Source organism: Colossoma macropomum, unplaced genomic scaffold, assembly GCF_904425465.1.
Source record: "Colossoma macropomum unplaced genomic scaffold, Colossoma_macropomum, whole genome shotgun sequence".
NCBI lineage: Eukaryota > Metazoa > Chordata > Actinopteri > Characiformes > Serrasalmidae > Colossoma > Colossoma macropomum.
The window spans coordinates 29,820,748-29,838,509 of record NW_023494805.1 but is presented as its reverse complement, the minus strand read 5'-3'; the positions used below and the strand labels follow the sequence as shown (position 1 = coordinate 29,838,509).

General features: G+C 39.5%; 1 protein-coding gene across 1 annotated transcript in view; it reads right to left on the bottom strand.

The window, feature by feature from the left end:
- The window catches only part of poln (polymerase (DNA directed) nu), a 79,067-nt gene extending 61,609 nt beyond the window's left edge, over positions 1–17,458 (bottom strand). Inside the window, exons 1-10 of the mRNA XM_036595984.1 lie at positions 17,344–17,458; positions 13,054–13,178; positions 7,427–8,047; positions 6,428–6,597; positions 6,138–6,250; positions 4,393–4,541; positions 4,075–4,143; positions 3,939–3,999; positions 2,139–2,203; positions 1,628–1,711 (exon numbers count right to left, since the gene is read on the bottom strand). Coding sequence (XP_036451877.1) covers positions 1,628–1,711; positions 2,139–2,203; positions 3,939–3,999; positions 4,075–4,143; positions 4,393–4,541; positions 6,138–6,250; positions 6,428–6,597; positions 7,427–8,047; positions 13,054–13,178; positions 17,344–17,458 — 1,572 coding nt within the window. The remainder of the gene's footprint in view (positions 1–1,627; positions 1,712–2,138; positions 2,204–3,938; positions 4,000–4,074; positions 4,144–4,392; positions 4,542–6,137; positions 6,251–6,427; positions 6,598–7,426; positions 8,048–13,053; positions 13,179–17,343) is intronic.
- Positions 17,459–17,762: the final 304 nt, after the last annotated feature.

Here is a 17,762-nt window from a genome sequence, read left to right as displayed (position 1 = left end):
TGTGTAGACAATAGAAGCCAAAGCAGTACAAAGAACCTGGAGATACTGCAGGAATCAAATCACACCAGACAAAACATTAGTCGCACGCATCATTATGTGTCCCCTTGCCTTAATAACATCAACAATCCTGTCAGGTAAGGATTACACCAGTCCTCTCCTGTCCACTCTGGCCCACTCTTCCTCAAGCCAGGGGCACATTTCGGCCAGAGTTTGTGTGCCTGTTTCAACCACTGTTCCAAACTGTGGATTGGGATTGAAGTCTGGTGATTTTACTGGTCAGTCAAACTGTCCCAGTTTCCATCATGTCTGTTGAACCAGTCACCCTACAGCTGTCATCCTGAAATGTGAGAATGTCAATGTTGTGCATGTCACTATTTTTTGGTTGAGGAAGATTGTAACCTAAGAGCAATACTACGGTTTGATCTGGTTAAATAAATAAATACACTAGGGAGAATTAATAGTGTACTTTTTAAAAGTAAATGAACAACACACAGAGGTAAACTGCAGTGGACTGAAGAGAAATGCACAATGATTAAGAAAGAGCCTTGTCTTCAGACCACAGCAGAAGGATCTGAGTGGCTGAAGAATGAAGTTTGTTCCAGGGGTAAGGGCATTAAAGCTGTAAGACCTAGCCTTTCAGGCATGTTTAGATTTAAAGGAAGGACATATCAAGAAGCCAGAATTCGAAGACCTAAGCTGGCGTGTATAGTCAGACCATCTCTCTCGCTCAATCTGTGAATAATTCTGGACAAAGGTGCAGAAGTAGTGAGGAACTGAGCCTTTTGAACCCTGGAATATGAGAACCAGGAGTTTTGTATATAATTCTTGCTTCCACAGGAAGCCAGTGGAGTGATCTCACCAGAGATCCACAAAACATAACTTTGCGAGGTTATGGATCAGATGGGAAACAACAGCACTCTGTAGGTTCTGTAGAGGAGAAATGGTATATGAAAGATGGTCTGGAAGGAGGAAACTGCACTAGTTACATCTGAAGAGCTTCTGCAGTCAGGAAGAGTCACACTGTCCTGATGTGAAGTAGAAATCTCCAGGATATCATGGCACATGTTATATGATCTGAGAAATGAAGCTGAATGTCCAGGATCACTCCAAGGTTTTCAGCCTTGTGTGACAGATGAGTGGTGATGCTGTGTGTGTATATATATGTATGTATGTATGTATATATATGTATGTATGTATATATATATATATATATATATATATATATATATATATATATATATATATAGATATATATGTATACGTGTGTGTGTGTGTGTGTGTCATTAACACTGGCCATCCTGATAGTGACAGGATAGTGACATCATGGAAGGCTACATAAACTGAATATATTATTATTATTATTATTATTATTATTATTATTGTGTAAATGAGATGTGTAAATTAGCCTAACACAAATCACAGAATTGCAAAAATTTTAGTTTAATTTTAGTTAAAATAGTCTCTGCAGGCCAGTCTTTAGCTGTCCTATTATTAATTTATCTATATGGTTACGATATCTTGCAAGGCATGTAATATTCACAATATATAGAAATATAATCAAAATACCATTTTTTGTCCACATCATACAGCCCTATCACACTCACACACACACAAACAAAACACTGACCAGTCGAAGTTGGGCACTGCTGGACACCAGGAACTGCTGGCCTGCGGCCTGATGAGCCTCCTGCTCCAACTGTTTCATCTTATTCTGAGACAGAGAGAGAGAGGGACAGAATGACAGAGATAGAAAAAGAGACAGACAGAGTCAGACAGGGGTAAGAGAGAGGGGCAGGCAACACTGTACTTTGTGAACAAGTAAGAGCCAGAAAGCACCAGGCTATCAATATTAAAGCTCCAGTCTATCTCCCCGGAGCAGAGTCATCCTCTCAGAATGCTCTTCATCTCAGTCTCTTTAGGCACTGCACTATGCAGTTGTGGTGATCCCTTCTACAGAAGACAAACACTGCTCTCTATTTATAGCCTACTGTTGTGTGTGTGTGTGTGTGCATTTGTATTTATACCCCTGAAAGCATGTGTCAATGAGATTAGCAACTCTGGCTGTGGCAAAGAAACTGAGCACTGACAGATCCTCTCTAACCTCACAGACAGGCATATTCACACTCTTTCTTTATTACCCCCAGCATGTCTGATGTCTTCTTTAAGTTCTCTTTGTCCACATGGATTCTGTGACTCTCCATAGCTGAGAGAGAGACAGAGAGAGAGAGAGAGAAACAGGAAGAGAGAGAGAGAGAGAGAAACAGAAAGAGAGGGGACTGGAGTTACCATCTACTCAGATTACTAGAATGTGTATCTCCATTTATGAGTGTCTTCCTTCTAAGACATTTGCATCTCTGTGTATAATGGCTCAAAAAAGTTAATATGGAAAAGCAACATTTCATTGTCTTAAATGGTCTGACTGAATAACAATCCCCGACTCAGCATTGCGCTTCAACTCGGACAGTGAAAATGCAATTGCAACCAGAGTTGCAAATACAGTTTATTTTGGCAATGAGGCACTCCTCTCAATCAAATCCTGTGGGTGGGACATCGGGAGGGGTTTTTAAGTGTGGGGGGTGTTTTAAGAGGAAGTGACGAAAAAGTCTAAGCTTTGGTGGCACTAGAGTCTTAGCAATCGCTGCTAGCGACATTTTAACACTCGACAACCAGGCTGAGGATAGTTATGTCCAAAGTGACTCACTGTTTTGTGTGGAAGTGATTCTTGATTGACTAAGAGAGCTTGTGGCTGTTACAAGCACAAGCGTTAGTGACCTTGTGACCGGAGGCTCGCAGAACTGCCCAGCACAATTTAGTGCTTTCCCTGCTTTAACAAGTTACAAATGGTCAGCGGTTGTTAATGAGCTGGACTGGTTTTCCAAAATTCTCATTAAGATCATCAGTACTGGTAGAGAATGTGTTCACTGTGATGCTTGTGCTACCATCTGAGAATAATCTTTATTTTTTTGTGCCAGATGCCTTCAGGTAACAGTCCTTATTAGTAGTGTTGGAAGCAGTGAAAACGTTAAAATGTGCAGGGCAGTGTTCCTCCAGGAGCAGAGCTGGGAAACACTGGGCTAACCCTCAGTGGTCCTGCATCTCCTTAACACGAATATCCATCATTGTCCATCCAGATCCTCTGACAGTCCTGCAAGCCTCTGCCTGAAGCCGGTGATGATGTCACTAACATCGGTGCGAGCACTCCTAGTCGGACAAGAATCACTTCCACACAAAACAACAGTGAATCACTTTGGACGGATTTGTCCTCTGCCTGGTTGGCAAGTGTTAAAAAATTACTAGCAGTGGTTGCTAATGCTCCAGTACCGCCAAGCTGTAGACTTTTTCAGTAACTTTCTCTTAAAACATGCGCCGCACTGAAAAGTCCCTCTCGACATCCTACCCACAGCGTTTGATCGACAGGAGTGCTTATTGACAGAAAAAATGCAAATGCAAACAGGGTTGCAGATACATTTTCATTTTGGCAGAGTTGAAGCACAATGATGAAGCAATGCAATTGTGAACGGGTGACTTATTAATTTTTTTATGTCAGAGTCAGACCATTAAGACATTAAAAGTGAAAAGTCAAAAAGACTTAGCACTTTCCTGCCATTATACACAGAAATGCAAATGTAAATACATATTTTTAAATCTGCATTTGAATTTGCAAAAACTGAATTTGAAAATGCTGCCATACTATTCTTCTCTTTATAGGAAATCCTTTTGATGTAAAATAAAATTATATAGCTCAGAAGTAGCTCGCAAATATACTCAAGTAGAACTAAACATATACATTTGAGAACACTCAGGACTACTTAAAGGAATGGTTTTGATTACTGTTACGCTAAACTCAAAAGCTGAAGGAAGCCAGGCTACTTACATTAAGTTAAAACATTTTTTTTCTTTTATTTTACAACATATTGTCTAATTTGCAAACAACGTACCTGCTAATACTGGAATCATCTTCTGTTCCATGCAGAAGTACAGCTGCCACAGACCCTGTATCTGCCAAAAGAGCAGAGAGAGTGTGAGTTTTGCAGGCTTTTTGTGTGTTGTTATTTTTGGGTCAGAGGAGTGTACCTGTAGCTTATTCTGGAGTTCTACCATTAGCCTGTGTAGGTGAGACAGATTGGAGATCGCTTGGGTTACCTGTAAAATAAAAAAAGAGAGAGAGGAATGGGTGTCTAATAATTATAAAAATAAACATTCGACCCTCCTGGGTCTAAACAGATGATGTGTCCATGTGTCCAACTTTTTTAGGTCCAAGCACAGGCTGTGAAGGTGTGTATGTGAGAGTGTGTGTCTGTATGTATCTGAGTGCAAGTTGTGGAACAGCTTAGGTATTTTCTGACCTTCCTGCTTGTGTTGTAGAGTGTGAGTGTTTGCATGTGTTCTGACCTTATTGTGTCCGAGCGCAGGCTGTGCAGGGGTGTGTGTGGTTGGACGTGTGCAGTGCTTGTTGAGCAGGTCCTGGAAGCAGCGGGCAGAGTCTGCAGGGTCTAGTAACCAGGCAGCAATCTGAGGATCCAATACCTGACAAGCAGCCACTGCACAGAAAAGCCCAGAAACCTGCAAGATATCTGCTGACAACACACTATATTCACAAATTAGCTCATTACAATAAAGGCTTCATGTGGCCTCTGCACAAGTTACTGCTGTCTAAGTACTGAATAAAGACTGGAAAGTACAGAAAGTACAATGTACATAATGTACATGACAGCGTGACATCCATTGTAGTCCTGATTCTGATTAAATAAATGTTATTAATCCAGTGACAGAGTCATACTGCTTAAGTCAGAGTGTTCTGTCCTATGGGCACTTGCAGGCATTTTAGCAGTGATAGCAATGCAGTGAATAATCACAATACACAATATTCCCCTAGCCCCTAAATGTAGTTAATCAGACTGTGAAAACAAATGTCCCAGAGTGAACACGTAGTCAGACTCTGATGGCCAGTAAGATCTGTCTGTATTGCGGAAAAGCAAAAAATAAAATAAAATAAAATTAAAAAATCCATAATTTTTCAAAAATTAAAATACTACCATAGTTTGATGTGTATTTTCTGTAGTTTCTGAAACACAATTCATTATTTGTTGAGACTTCGAATAAAAGGACAAGTGTACGACTATAACCAAGTTTAAGCAAGAGATGGATTGTGTGTGTATGCACATTACTCCATCACACCCTCTCAGCCTCACAGCGTGGCAGAAAACTTTGGAAAACAGCACAACTGCCAGATATTTCAACTACCTCTCTTGGAGCAGAACAAGAGTTTTCAGCATAAACTAACTGAAATAACTCATAACTGATTATTTTACAAGCAGTCCAAAAAATGTAAGTAAGAAAGTGAGAAAGTAAAGTAAAGAGAATAAGGGAGGTTGTCTGCCGACATACATGTACATGTACAGGAGCAGAGGTAAAGACTGGTGTTTTTGCTCTATGATAGGTCAGAGTGAGGGGGAGGAGGGAAATTATGCTAAGATATTATTGGTCAGTATAATGTTTCTTGCCCGCTGAAACACGTTGATGCAACCAAACGTTAGACAGCGTTTAGGGACGCGCAAAAATCACTACAATTTCATCAAAGATTCCAGAGAAACAAGAAGTTTGTCTTTTAAATGCTAAGGTAAAAAAAGAACCATTTTGATTTCAGGTTGATTTTAAGATGTTTTATGAAAATGATTTAGACATGCAGTTTTTTGGTGCTAATTAGTGGGGTAAAAGCTTCTATTACTTGTTAGCTACAATACCCTTGTAGATCCACTGCACAAATTATAAAGAATTGTTCTTTTTTGCTTTAAAGTATATTTAATGTAAAATATATCTTAAAATATTTAAATAAATCTAAACAAATTAAGAATACTGCTTTTCTAAAAAATAAATAAAATATATGTAATAGATCGAAAGACTATAAATAGAGAGACTGACAGACAAATATAAAGACTGAAACTTTACTAATCCCAAAGGATCTTGAGCAATGTGGAAACCTCAGAAATATCTGTTTATTGATGGCAGTGCAGACAATGACATTTCACAAACTGGCAACAGCTCTAGTGTGTGTGTACCATCCATGATGTGCCCTAGATGGTGTAAAAGGTCTACAGGAGCACTGTGGTTCTGGTATGTATAAGAAGAGTTAATACCTTGCTTCCAGCTCAGATCTCTGCTGAAGTGCCTGAGTATGGTCCGGAGCAGATCTTTGGCTTTATAACATACTAAACTTTGCATTCCACACACCATCTGCAACAGCATCTCTCTGTAACACACACACACACACACACACACACACACACACACACACAAACAAAAACTATTTATAAAAAGAGCAGTGATAAAGCACTACCGTTTTCTATTGTCTCTGCCCTAGTACTACTGTATGTATTTATGGACCATGACCCAGCACTTTCTGTTTCTCTCTCACACTGACTCACACCTGGTGAAAAGATCCTGGTTGTGTTGTGGGTCTTGCTGAACCCAAACAGGTCTCTGCTCCAGCCTCAGAAGTAGCACTCTCTCCTCAGCAGCTCCAGTCTGCTCTAAATCCAATGACTCTAGACTCTTCTTGAGCAGAACCAAAAGTCCACACACAGCAGGAGGAGGCTTCTGCACAATAGGACACAACAAAAAAGTAATTGTACACAGAGAATCTTACATTTATTAAGGGTCTAATAAAATAAAACGTTTCAAGGCTTGTACATAGAAAACTAATAAAATAGTCGATAAGGCATGCAGAGCAATTAACTGGGGCAATCTTTTGCAGACAAATTACATGCATAACTAAATAATGCAATAAACAAAGAATAGACTAAAGATCTTATGAATGTGAAGTTAGGGATTTGGGAGAAAAAATACTGTTTGGAATTAGGGAATACAAGGTCTAGGGATGTTGGAGCTGGAATGCAATGCTAGTGCTATTGAATAGGGAAACCAACGTTTGTGATGTTGGAGTGTGAATGAGATAATAGGCTTATTGGAGTGGGAAGACAATGTTAGAATGTTGTTCTGGGAATACAGTGTTTAGAATGTTGGACTTTGAACGCAATGTTACATTTGCTGTAGAGGATCAGTCAGGAATGCTGGAAAAGAAACACTGTTCACAATGTTGGAATTGCAAAAACAATGTCAGGCACATTGGAGATGGAATGTAATGCTATATATACTGGAGCAGGAATACAATGTTATGAACGTTGGAGTGGGAATACAATATTAGGGACATTGGCCTGGGAATGCAATGTCACGGATGTCAGGTGTGGGAATACAAAGCTAGGTAAATTAGACGACAGACACAAATGTTGGGGAAACCATAGGTGTTTATAAATAGGAATAAAAGGAAGTATGCATTAAGATAGCCTTCTCGGACAGTCCTGGTTTAAGTTAAGGAACACTCATCTGAAAATTTATCTCCACTCCACTCAGTCTGATCCTCTGATACCTGTTCAGGGTCCAGCTGTGTGGTGCCATCCTGGTAAACCATTGAAACCACCAGTGCTCTTGCTCCGCTAGCCTCCTCCAGCACACGTTCCCTCTCTTCCTGTGACAGACGGCTGGCATCACAAACTCGTGGGTCGGAGGACAAGGCTAGGGTGAGTCTGGATGATGCTGAGATTGCATTTCTTTCCTTGTCTCCCTCTGGGTGCTCTGGGTGTATTTGGTTGTCCATTTCTGAAGCAAAGCGCTTTTGTTTGGGGGATTTAGAGATGTAGGAGTGGTTAGATGTTTTGGCATCTTGTTTCTTCCGTTTTTTCTGCAGGGTAGAGTTCTGCTCTGGTCTCTCATCTAAAGACTGAGCACTTTTCTGTGGGTTCAGGAGCTGAGTACTCTTGCTTTGCTGTGTCTGGTGGAAAGGCTGCCCTTCAGTGCCTGTAGACATTGAAGATTGATGCAAAGGGCTGGAGAATGTTGGCATGCTGGTTCCATGTTTAGGGCATGTTTCCTGGGATAAAGTGATTTTGGGGCCACGCTGCGTAGGTTTTGGAGGCTTCCATTTCCCAGGTTTCTTTGGTGCAAGAACAGTTTTGGTCACAGTCTCCACCCCAGAAGTTCTCTTATCCACCTTTGAATTGAAGCATGAAATAACTAAAGTGAATGAACTTCTCCATAAGAAACACATTAAACTGGACGTAGTTAAAACAGCTGAGAAAAACAGTCATGGAGAGATGAAAATAAAACATGTAAATAAACAAAAAGATTAAATAAAAGGAAAAAGCGAAATGTATCAATCTAAAAAGTAAAAACAGATCTGTAACTACTTAAGGCAAATAATTTTTTTGTAATCTGTTGTTATATCAAAAGCAATAAATATTCATAATAGCTTCTACATTGGTCTTAAAATCCATCTTAAGACTTTTCATCTTCTAGAGCTAATGGTAAAAGTGCACTGCATATCAGAGTCCCTGCCTTAAAAATTCTTAATGATTCTCATTACCATTTCAAAAGCTTTTTTGTAAAGCTCCTTCACTGACCATATATTTTAGCAAATGATTATATAACAGTAGTGTTACCTACAAATCCAACAGGATCAGGTAAAGTAGAAAAGCAAATCTGATTTGCACATTACTGCATGCCTGCTGTCTAAACAGAGCCTAACCTTCAACTTTAGTCTCAAACAAGCATTGTTTTCATCATCTGCATTTTTCCATTATTCATTAAGTTCTGTTTCACCTTGCAATGACTTCATATACATGTCAACTACTAAGCACTGAAATGCCACTGCTATTCTTTTCTTCATACACTATACAACCAAAAGTATGTGGACATCTGAAAGCCACACCCATATGTGCTGGCTGAGCATTTCATTTCAAAACCATTAACATTAAAATGGAATTGGATCTCCACTCTTCTGGGAAGGTTTTCCATCAGATTTGGAACATGGTTGCAGGGATTCACTTCCAGTCAACCACAAGAGCATTTGTGAGGTTCAGCACTGATGTTCAATGATAAGCCCTGGCTGCCTGTTCCAGTTCACCTCAAAGTTGCTGGATACGGTTGAGGTCAGGGCTCTGTGCAGGCCTCCACACCAAACTCAGCAAGCCATTTCTTTTTGGACACTGCTTTATGCACAGGAGCATGTCATAATAAAACAGGAAAGAGCCTTCCCCAAACTGTTGTCACAAACGTTGGAAGCTCACAGTTCTGCAGAACGTCACTGTCTGCAGTAGCATTAAGATTTTCCTTCAATAGAATGAGTGAAGAACCCCAGACCATCATTCCTTCTCCACCAAACTTTAAAGTTGGCACTGTGCTTTCAGACCAGTAGCTCCAAACCCAGACTCATCTGTCAGACTGCCAGATGGTGAAGATGGTGATTCATCGCTCCAGAGAATGCACTCCAACGTCCAACAATGGCGTGCCTTACAGCCCTTCAGCCAACACTTGGCATTATGCATTGTGATCTTGGTGTGTAGCTGCTCAGCCATGGAAATCCAATCCAAAAAGGTAGACAGTTCTTGTGCTGATGTTGCTTCCAGAGGCACTTTGATACTCTGAGTGTTGTTCACCAAGAAGAGATGAGTTTTGCACACTACACACTATAGCACTGCATTCTGTGAGCATGTATGGCCTATTGCTTCACTGCAGTGCTACTGTTGGTTCTAGACATTTACACTATGATTATATATTCACTTCCAATTCACAATAACAGCACTCAGAGTTGACCTTACGGGGCAGCTTTAGAAAGCAGAAATTTGATAAGTTGCCTTGTTGGACAGTTGGCATTCGATCACAGTGCCACATCGAATGTCTCTGAACTTTTTAGTACCCATCATACTGCCAGTGTTTGTCTATAGCCGCTTTTTCAGTGCATGGTATGGCTCAACTCGACTCAACTCTACTGGCTTTTGGCACCAGCTACTACGTTGTCCTATGCAGATATAGTACCCCCTCAATTTGGCTGGTAGTCACAGGGAAGCCACATGAAACCCCCATGATGTAACGGAGACTAATTTTGTTCAGAAGAGGCCCATGGCAGGAAGACAAAAGACTGCTGAAAAAATTAACAACAAGAGTTTGGGGAAAAACTAAATCAGAGTTCAGAGGATGAGGAGATTCTGATTGCTTGAAAGGTGACACAAGAGGGTAAGATAACCTGGCAGGTAATGTCAGCATATGTGTTCGGGGCAATAGTGATTCTCTCCGACCAATCAGTAGTCTGCACTTTTTCCATGTCAGCTTTTGGTATCAGCTCAGCTCACTTGGAACCTTGATTGAGGTGATAGCAAAAATAGTATGGTTACATACTTGATTTTATGCACATGTTGGTGCATACGGATGTAACGGGTGTGGCTGAAATAGCTAAACCCACTAATCAGAAGCAATGTCTACACAATTTTGGCCATGTAGTTCCAGATTCAATTAAATTCACTTGCTTATGTGGGTCTTAATGAACAAACATCTGCAAGAGTAGGGCTGTGTGTGTACAGATACTCTGCTCAAGAAAAGTGGTCTTATCCTATGATCCAGCACCCAGAGGACGCGTCCCATCTATCTTTTGTACACTGAAGCAGCTCTGGCTGCGATTATACATTCATCTATTCAGGCAGCACATACCCACAGTGAATTACAGTGCTGCTGAGGACTGCACTATGGCCAATTCTGCATACAAGGAATGCAGAGGTCAATCACTGTAACTTTAACTGCTCCCAGATGAACCATTTCTTCCTGAGCAGCATTTTAAACAGTTCTAAAGCTCTTTACACAATGAATGCCCAACATAAACATGCAGGAGTTCACACATACACACACTACAGGACAAACTTTTGTTGTCAGCAAATCCTAGCAGAGTGTTGCAGAGCAGTTTAGAGAGGTCAGGAATCAAGTGATTCAGCTGCTTCTGCTCAAAGAGCTAAAAACTGTATAAATAAAATTTGAGGTGAAACCAGGAGCTAAATTCAGACTAATTACATTCAGTGGATATATTAGAATGTCTTATACAACTATTGTGGGACACTGAATTATGCTAAACTGTTAACAACATAATAGACAATGACCTTTAAATAAGCTAAGAGGCGCATTAAGCATGACCACATTAAAACAACGCTAATAGACGTTTAGCATGCCCTAATGCCACGAGATAATGTTAAGTTATAGAGCTGACTTGCTCACCTAATAAGAAAGAGAAGAATAAACATGTGTATCTGTAGGCCTTCCTAATGAAGGGGGGGCTGTGGCTAGATCGTCCAGCCCTATGAAACTATAAAACTCTATTACAATATATTCTCACACAAGTCCACACCAAAGCAGGGCTTTTGTGAGATTTTATAGTTTTAATTTAGTTTGGTTAGACTCACAATTAAATACACATGGGAGTTCTTTGTGTTCTTTGATTGGACAGAAATTTGGCAGAGATACAAGCACTGTTACTTTTCTATTTTACTTCACTACCCTATCATAGTTTAAAATTTACATCTATTCTCCCTTACATTCTTCATAAAATGTATCATGCTACCTGTTATGTTGCATAAAATGGATGAATCAAATGCTTCATTATTGCTCATCTGCAGTTACTACCAGCAGCTCATGCTGCAACAACATGACCCTCTGTTAAGACTCAAACTTTTAGTCTATGCAGGTTATGCACAGTACAGTGCTAATGTGCACTAAGAACAGCATTCTCTGGTGTTAAATCCCCTCATTTGGTGTGGACCATCATAAATTGCGTTCCCACCAGCAGCAAATTAAACTAGGGTTCACGTGGAAGCGGACTGAGACCCATGATCTTTGGCAGACTATGTTCACACCTGTCAAAACTAAAGTAAAAGTTGGTGACAAAGGCAGGTGAGAAAGCACCCATACTTTCCTCTTTCAAAACACCTTCCTCTTTTCTCAATACCATCATTGTCTGTGATTTTGTAGCCGTTGATATCATTGTGGATGATGTTTCTGTAAAGCAACTTCGGTTATAAAAAGAGTGCTACAGAGAAACCATTATTATTATTATTATTATTATTATTATCCATCCATCCATCCATCATCTAAACCGCTTATCCTTCTGGGTCGCGGTGGGGTGCTGGAGCCTATCCCAGCTGTCAATGGGCGGAAGGCAGGATACACCCTGGACAGGTCACCAGTCCATCGCAGGGCAGACAGACACATTCACACCTAGGGGCAATTTAGCATGTCCAATCAGCCTGACTGCATGTTTTTGGACTGTGGGAGGAAACCGGAAGAAACCCACGCAGACACGGGGAGAACATGCAAACTCCATTAGTATTATTATTATTATTATTATTATTATTCTGCACCGAACGTGCCTCTTTAAAACCTGTGGTCACCTGCATAAAACATCTTCATTTAATTTTGACCTTTACCTTAGGTGAGCACCTCTTCAGGGAAATGTTTATGTGCAATATACTGAAGTATAGACCCTAAGTTTAAGTATCAAGACTTTTTATCTTTACAGTCATAAAACATAAATTATATTCACAGCTTTTAATTTAAAATAAATACTTTATGATGATGTTCAATGCAAGCAGCCACCATAAAGGTCCCCATGTAGCTCATACTTTCTCATCCTGTATAACAACAGATATATAACAAGGGTGATTAAATCTATTAGTAGTAGTTATTGGACAATATGTTTAACAATAATAATAATAATGATAATAATAGTAATAATAAAAGTAATAATAATAATAATAATAAGCCTAGAGCTCACAAAATTGTCCAAGCTTCCCTTCGGTGTATTTTTAAGAGAAGAAACAGAAATAAATCAATCAATTTAAACCAAGTTATGCAAGCCTTTTAAGATTTTTTAGCAAAGAGTACAACTACTGAGACAGCTTAGGTTCATTAAGACTAACGTAATTATCCCCAAATATAGTGATATATTTAGAAAATATCATGATATCAAATATTATCAATACTGCACAACGCAGCCAAGGGTGCCCAATCCTGCTCCTGGAAAACTATGATCCTGCAACCCTAATCTAACACACCTGACCCAGGTAATGAACATCTGAATATTAGAGCCAGATGAGTTGACTCACTCTCCAGGGTGGCAGACCTCTGGGACCAGGATTGAGCACACCAGGTATAGGCCATTTTCCATTATTCCCTCTTTACCTGTAAGAGGTCCTGGTGGCTGGTATGCGTTTTTGGGACCGTAGAAGCTGCACTGTGCTCTTGTTCAATACTCACTTCAGCTTCCATCTGGACATATCTCTCATCTGGATGAGGCATGAACAAATCTGTACAACCACAAATGCACATGTACACACAAACAAATGTAAGCTGATAATAGACATCATTGTGCTCATTTCAGCATAGCTGACTGTGGCAACTGTGATAAATCAATTAATATCAACACTGGGACCACACACACACACACACACACACACGTATTAAATACAAATATCTGTGTGTGTGTGAGAATTATTATTATTTATTATTTTTATTTTATTTCTACACACACACACACACACACACACACACACATACAGCAGCTCCCTTGGTCAACATTACTCCAGCCTCCAGCACATACTGTAGAGCACTGACAGCACAATGACAAAAATATATTAGAGGTGAAATAGATCAGGATTTATACAATGGCATAAAAATCCATAATGTGGAGGTGGGCAGTATTGTAAAAATATGAGATCAAAATACTTCAAGATATTTCTGCGATACACAATACACGTTCAGATATTTAGTTTTTCTGATTTCTGACACATTTAAGAAAAAATACTATCACAAAATCACAGAAAAAACACCTTTATTCATTAATGAAATTCTTTAACAGAAATATTAAATAATACTCAGTAACTCAAGATTTTTTGGTAGTAAAGTTTTGTACTTCTTGTTTTGAAAGTTCTTACTGCAAGCATGTGCGTTTAGATTCTGCTGAAGTTTATGGTGATTTCTTCTCTATATATGATGAACATTTGATGAACAATGCTAGGTGACTTGCGTGCTGGTGGAGAAACTTCAGATTGCTAGACAGGACTGTATATTTCAAAGCCTTTACATACTAAGAAAAAAGGTGTTTTCCATCATTACAGCAGAGGTGCATTTGAATTCAGCTTTAGATGCCTTTGGGAAACTATGAAGTATTACATTTTCACAATTTTAACTTGTAATTTTTATTATTATTTAAGAAGTTACACTTGTCCTTCAGTTCTCTCAGTTTTCTTTCCCAATATGATGATTACCACCTTTGAAACATCATCAGAATTATTATGTTAAACCAATGCAAAAATAAAACAGCAAATTATAAAGAATAGAATCAGTTTTGGTCTTGATCAAGAATTTTCATTTCAGTGCTTCGCAGACAATGATTTTTACTCAACCTCTCACATACTGCAGTGAACTAAACTAAAACAGGTCTAATTAGGCTCTGTCTAAAATGAAACATTCAGTTGTTTATTGTTGAATAATTACATACATACTTGCTGTGTTCTTTGATTTCCACAATAAGTACAAAAAAGCAGTAACGTTATTTATCACAATAATACTAAATATTGTCACATTGCAAACCCTGACTTTGATATCTATCCAATCAGCATCTGTAGTGTAGACTGTTTGTGGAAAACTGCAAATGGATAGACTACTCTCTTTGATGAGCAGATTATGCAAAAACTAACGAATATTGTACGTTAAGAATCTGCATGTTTCTTTTAGCAGATTTAATCTGTCTAGAAATAGAATAGATGTTTTGAATATATGGTAGAACCTGTAATTTATTGCTGACTCATTCCTACCTGCATCGTAACCATTGTGTAAAAAAAAGGTTGAACTGTTTTCAGGCAACTAAAACTGGCCGATGTCAGCAAACTGCCTGGTTGGGCTGTAAATGCAGCCTTTTTCTTAAACTAAGCCAGAGAAAAATAAAATACTAAGGACTCAGCGTCTTAGACAAGGTTGTATTTTACAAGCACACTACAAAACATTTTATTGCAGATTTGCATTTCCTCTGCTCTAATACACCTGATTCAAGGTGAAGGACTTGAAAATGAGTTGAATCAGAAGGGAGAAATGCTAAACTGCGTAATGTAGAGGTCCCTCAGGACTTGTCTAAAGAACCATTTAAGCACTTAAGCACAGTTGCTTTGATGCCAAACAAACATACAAAAACAAAGAGTCTGAGCTCCCCCTACTGGTTACTTTAAGCACTACACTTACCAGTTTTGTCACAGGTGCTTTCCCCTTCCCATGGTCCTGACTCCTCCATTTCTTTTACTGTGTACATTAATCCATCATCCCTGACAAGTCTGCCTTGGTCAAACCCTCTGGCTTTAGCTGAAGTAAGAGGAACGCTGGGGATATCCAAAACCTTTTGAATTGGCTCTTGCAAATCGTTCTCACTTAGAGGACATAGTTCTTCATTTGTAATGTGATCAAAATTCGATGAGTCAGCTAGGTCTAGACTACTCTTCGGAAGCTCTCTCTTGGAACTCTCTATGATGTCTTTCAAATGACTGTGGCACAGTACTGGTTGTAATTTATTTCCTTCTTGTCCATTTCCACATACTACACTTTCTTTGTCAGGGCCCTCAGACCAAAGTCCATTCAACTGAATCTTCTCTGACATCCCAACATCCTGATCTTTCCTTTGCTTTAGCATTGTCATCACTCCCTCAGCTGCTTCTGTTTTTCCTTCAAAGCAGTCAGCTTCCATCTTTTCAGAACTTCCTTCCCTATTTTGCCTTCCAAAGTCACTCTTCTGCTCATAGTGCTCTTCAATAAAGTCCTTGGAGCAGCTCGTTGCAGGCATCTGCAGATGACCAAAGCTCCAATGCTTCCGAGGGGGAGCGTGAGTCACTCTCTCTGCTTCGGATGCATCCTCAGTGAGGCACATTAGTCGAACGTTTTTCTTTGTTCTGGAGATTTCTCTCTGTTTCTCTGGTACCACTATGGCATCTGGTACAGCCTGTGGATTTCCCCAGTCAGCTAAGGCTTTCATAGGGAATGGCTCATCTCTTTGTGGATGTATCTTTAGAATATGGTTTCCAGACACTGTAATCTCATTATCATTTAATGCTAACAGACTGCCGTCACCTCCATAATCCCTGAGCTTCGAATTGCCTGGTTCATCTGTTTCCCATTGACTACACGTGTTATTTTTAGACTGGAACAGTGAAATGGTAGGCTGACTTGGGAGCTCCATCTCAGGGGAATGGTTAAAAAATGGTCGCTCTCTCCCCTCATGGAGACTGCAGAGAAAAAGACTAATGATGTTATATCCCCATATTTAAGTAAAGATTTTTGTGTCATTCTGTATCATACTGGCACTGAGGCCCACTTCCAGAACATTTCTGCAGATGTAAGACTTCAAGAGGCAATTATGATGTGTAGACCTGAGAAAATGACCGGGCATCTATACTCACAGCCTCCATGGTGGCTTAGTGTAGTCACTGGACTCTGTAGGGGTTGTCTGGGTAGACTGTACTGCTCTCTCCATCGGGGAACTGGAGCTAAGATGAGGCCTGTGCCAAGGACTGATTCACAGTACATGTATAACACACAACTAGCAGTGCAAGGGCAGTCTTTCAACTGTATTTTAAAGATAGTTAAAAAGTACTCAGAAGGCAATTTCTCGACTTATACACAACTAAAACTCACATATTGGTCTCTCTGTGTAGCTCAAAACGTGGATTATAGTTGTAGTTGTCTTGATTCAGCTTGAGCTCTCCAGTGAAGGAGTTCACTATTTAAAATACAACAAAACACTGTACTTCTCTGTCCTGACAGAACACCACCACTACTTATCGGCAAACACTCTGGGCCAGTTTCCTGGACATGGATTAAGCCCAGTCTTGAAGTAAACTGCAACACCCACAATGAATCACCACTGAAAATTTATTTTAGTCTAGGCTCAGGGAAACTGGCCCTCTTAATACATTTGTTGGAAGTTGAACCAGTCCAGCGAGAACATCTTTAAAATATTTCTTATCAGACAATCTTGACTTTTGGACAGTTACCTGACCAGAGGTCAACTGCTTGGCCTTCCAACATAAAACACTAAACAAAACACTATAACTTCTATAACTAGCAAAAGCACAGGCAAAACTTCTTGGATTTAAGCATCTCTAATACTGTAAAACTAAAAAATTAAATTCTGGTTCTGAGTAAGATTAGCATAGACAATCCTGCATACATCTTCACCGTAACTCAGTGAAAAACCATGATTATTTTACAGACTAATCTTCAACAAAGGAATTCTGTTCTGTAGTTTAGTTCCAATTTTAATTAAGACATGTGACCCAATTAATCAAAACCTTTAGGATCATCTGATTATAAGAGCCAAGTGTGCCGGAACTAAACTTTCTAGACCATTAGATCTCCAGAACCAGAAATGGGCTCTCTTGCTTTAAACCCATATGAAATTAGTAACTCCTGCTGCTGTCCCTAACTCACTGTGTCTGGTCTTGTGTATTCTGCCTGCATACTGTGCTCTCAGCGCAGCCATGACGGTCTGTGCAGCCAAAGACAGAGGGCCTGCAGTCAGTGTGCGGCAAGAGTGACTCTCCATTTTGTCTGCGCCTCCCCTCGCTCACTGCCTGTCTTAAAACATGGACAAGTAGTGTTCAGCATACATAGACAAGTTGTTTTTCACATGTTGCACAGCTTACCTGTAAACTTAAAAGGCAACTACAGTTCTGACCAGACATTTCAACTTATAATCTTATGTTAAAATAAATAAATCTCAGGTCAAATTACATGTAGAAAAATAACATATCCTCTAACTAAAATAAACTTATCCAAACTTACTTTTAAATGCACCATTTCTATTTATTTGCTGCATTGAACACACTTGGAAAGAAAAAAAAACTTCT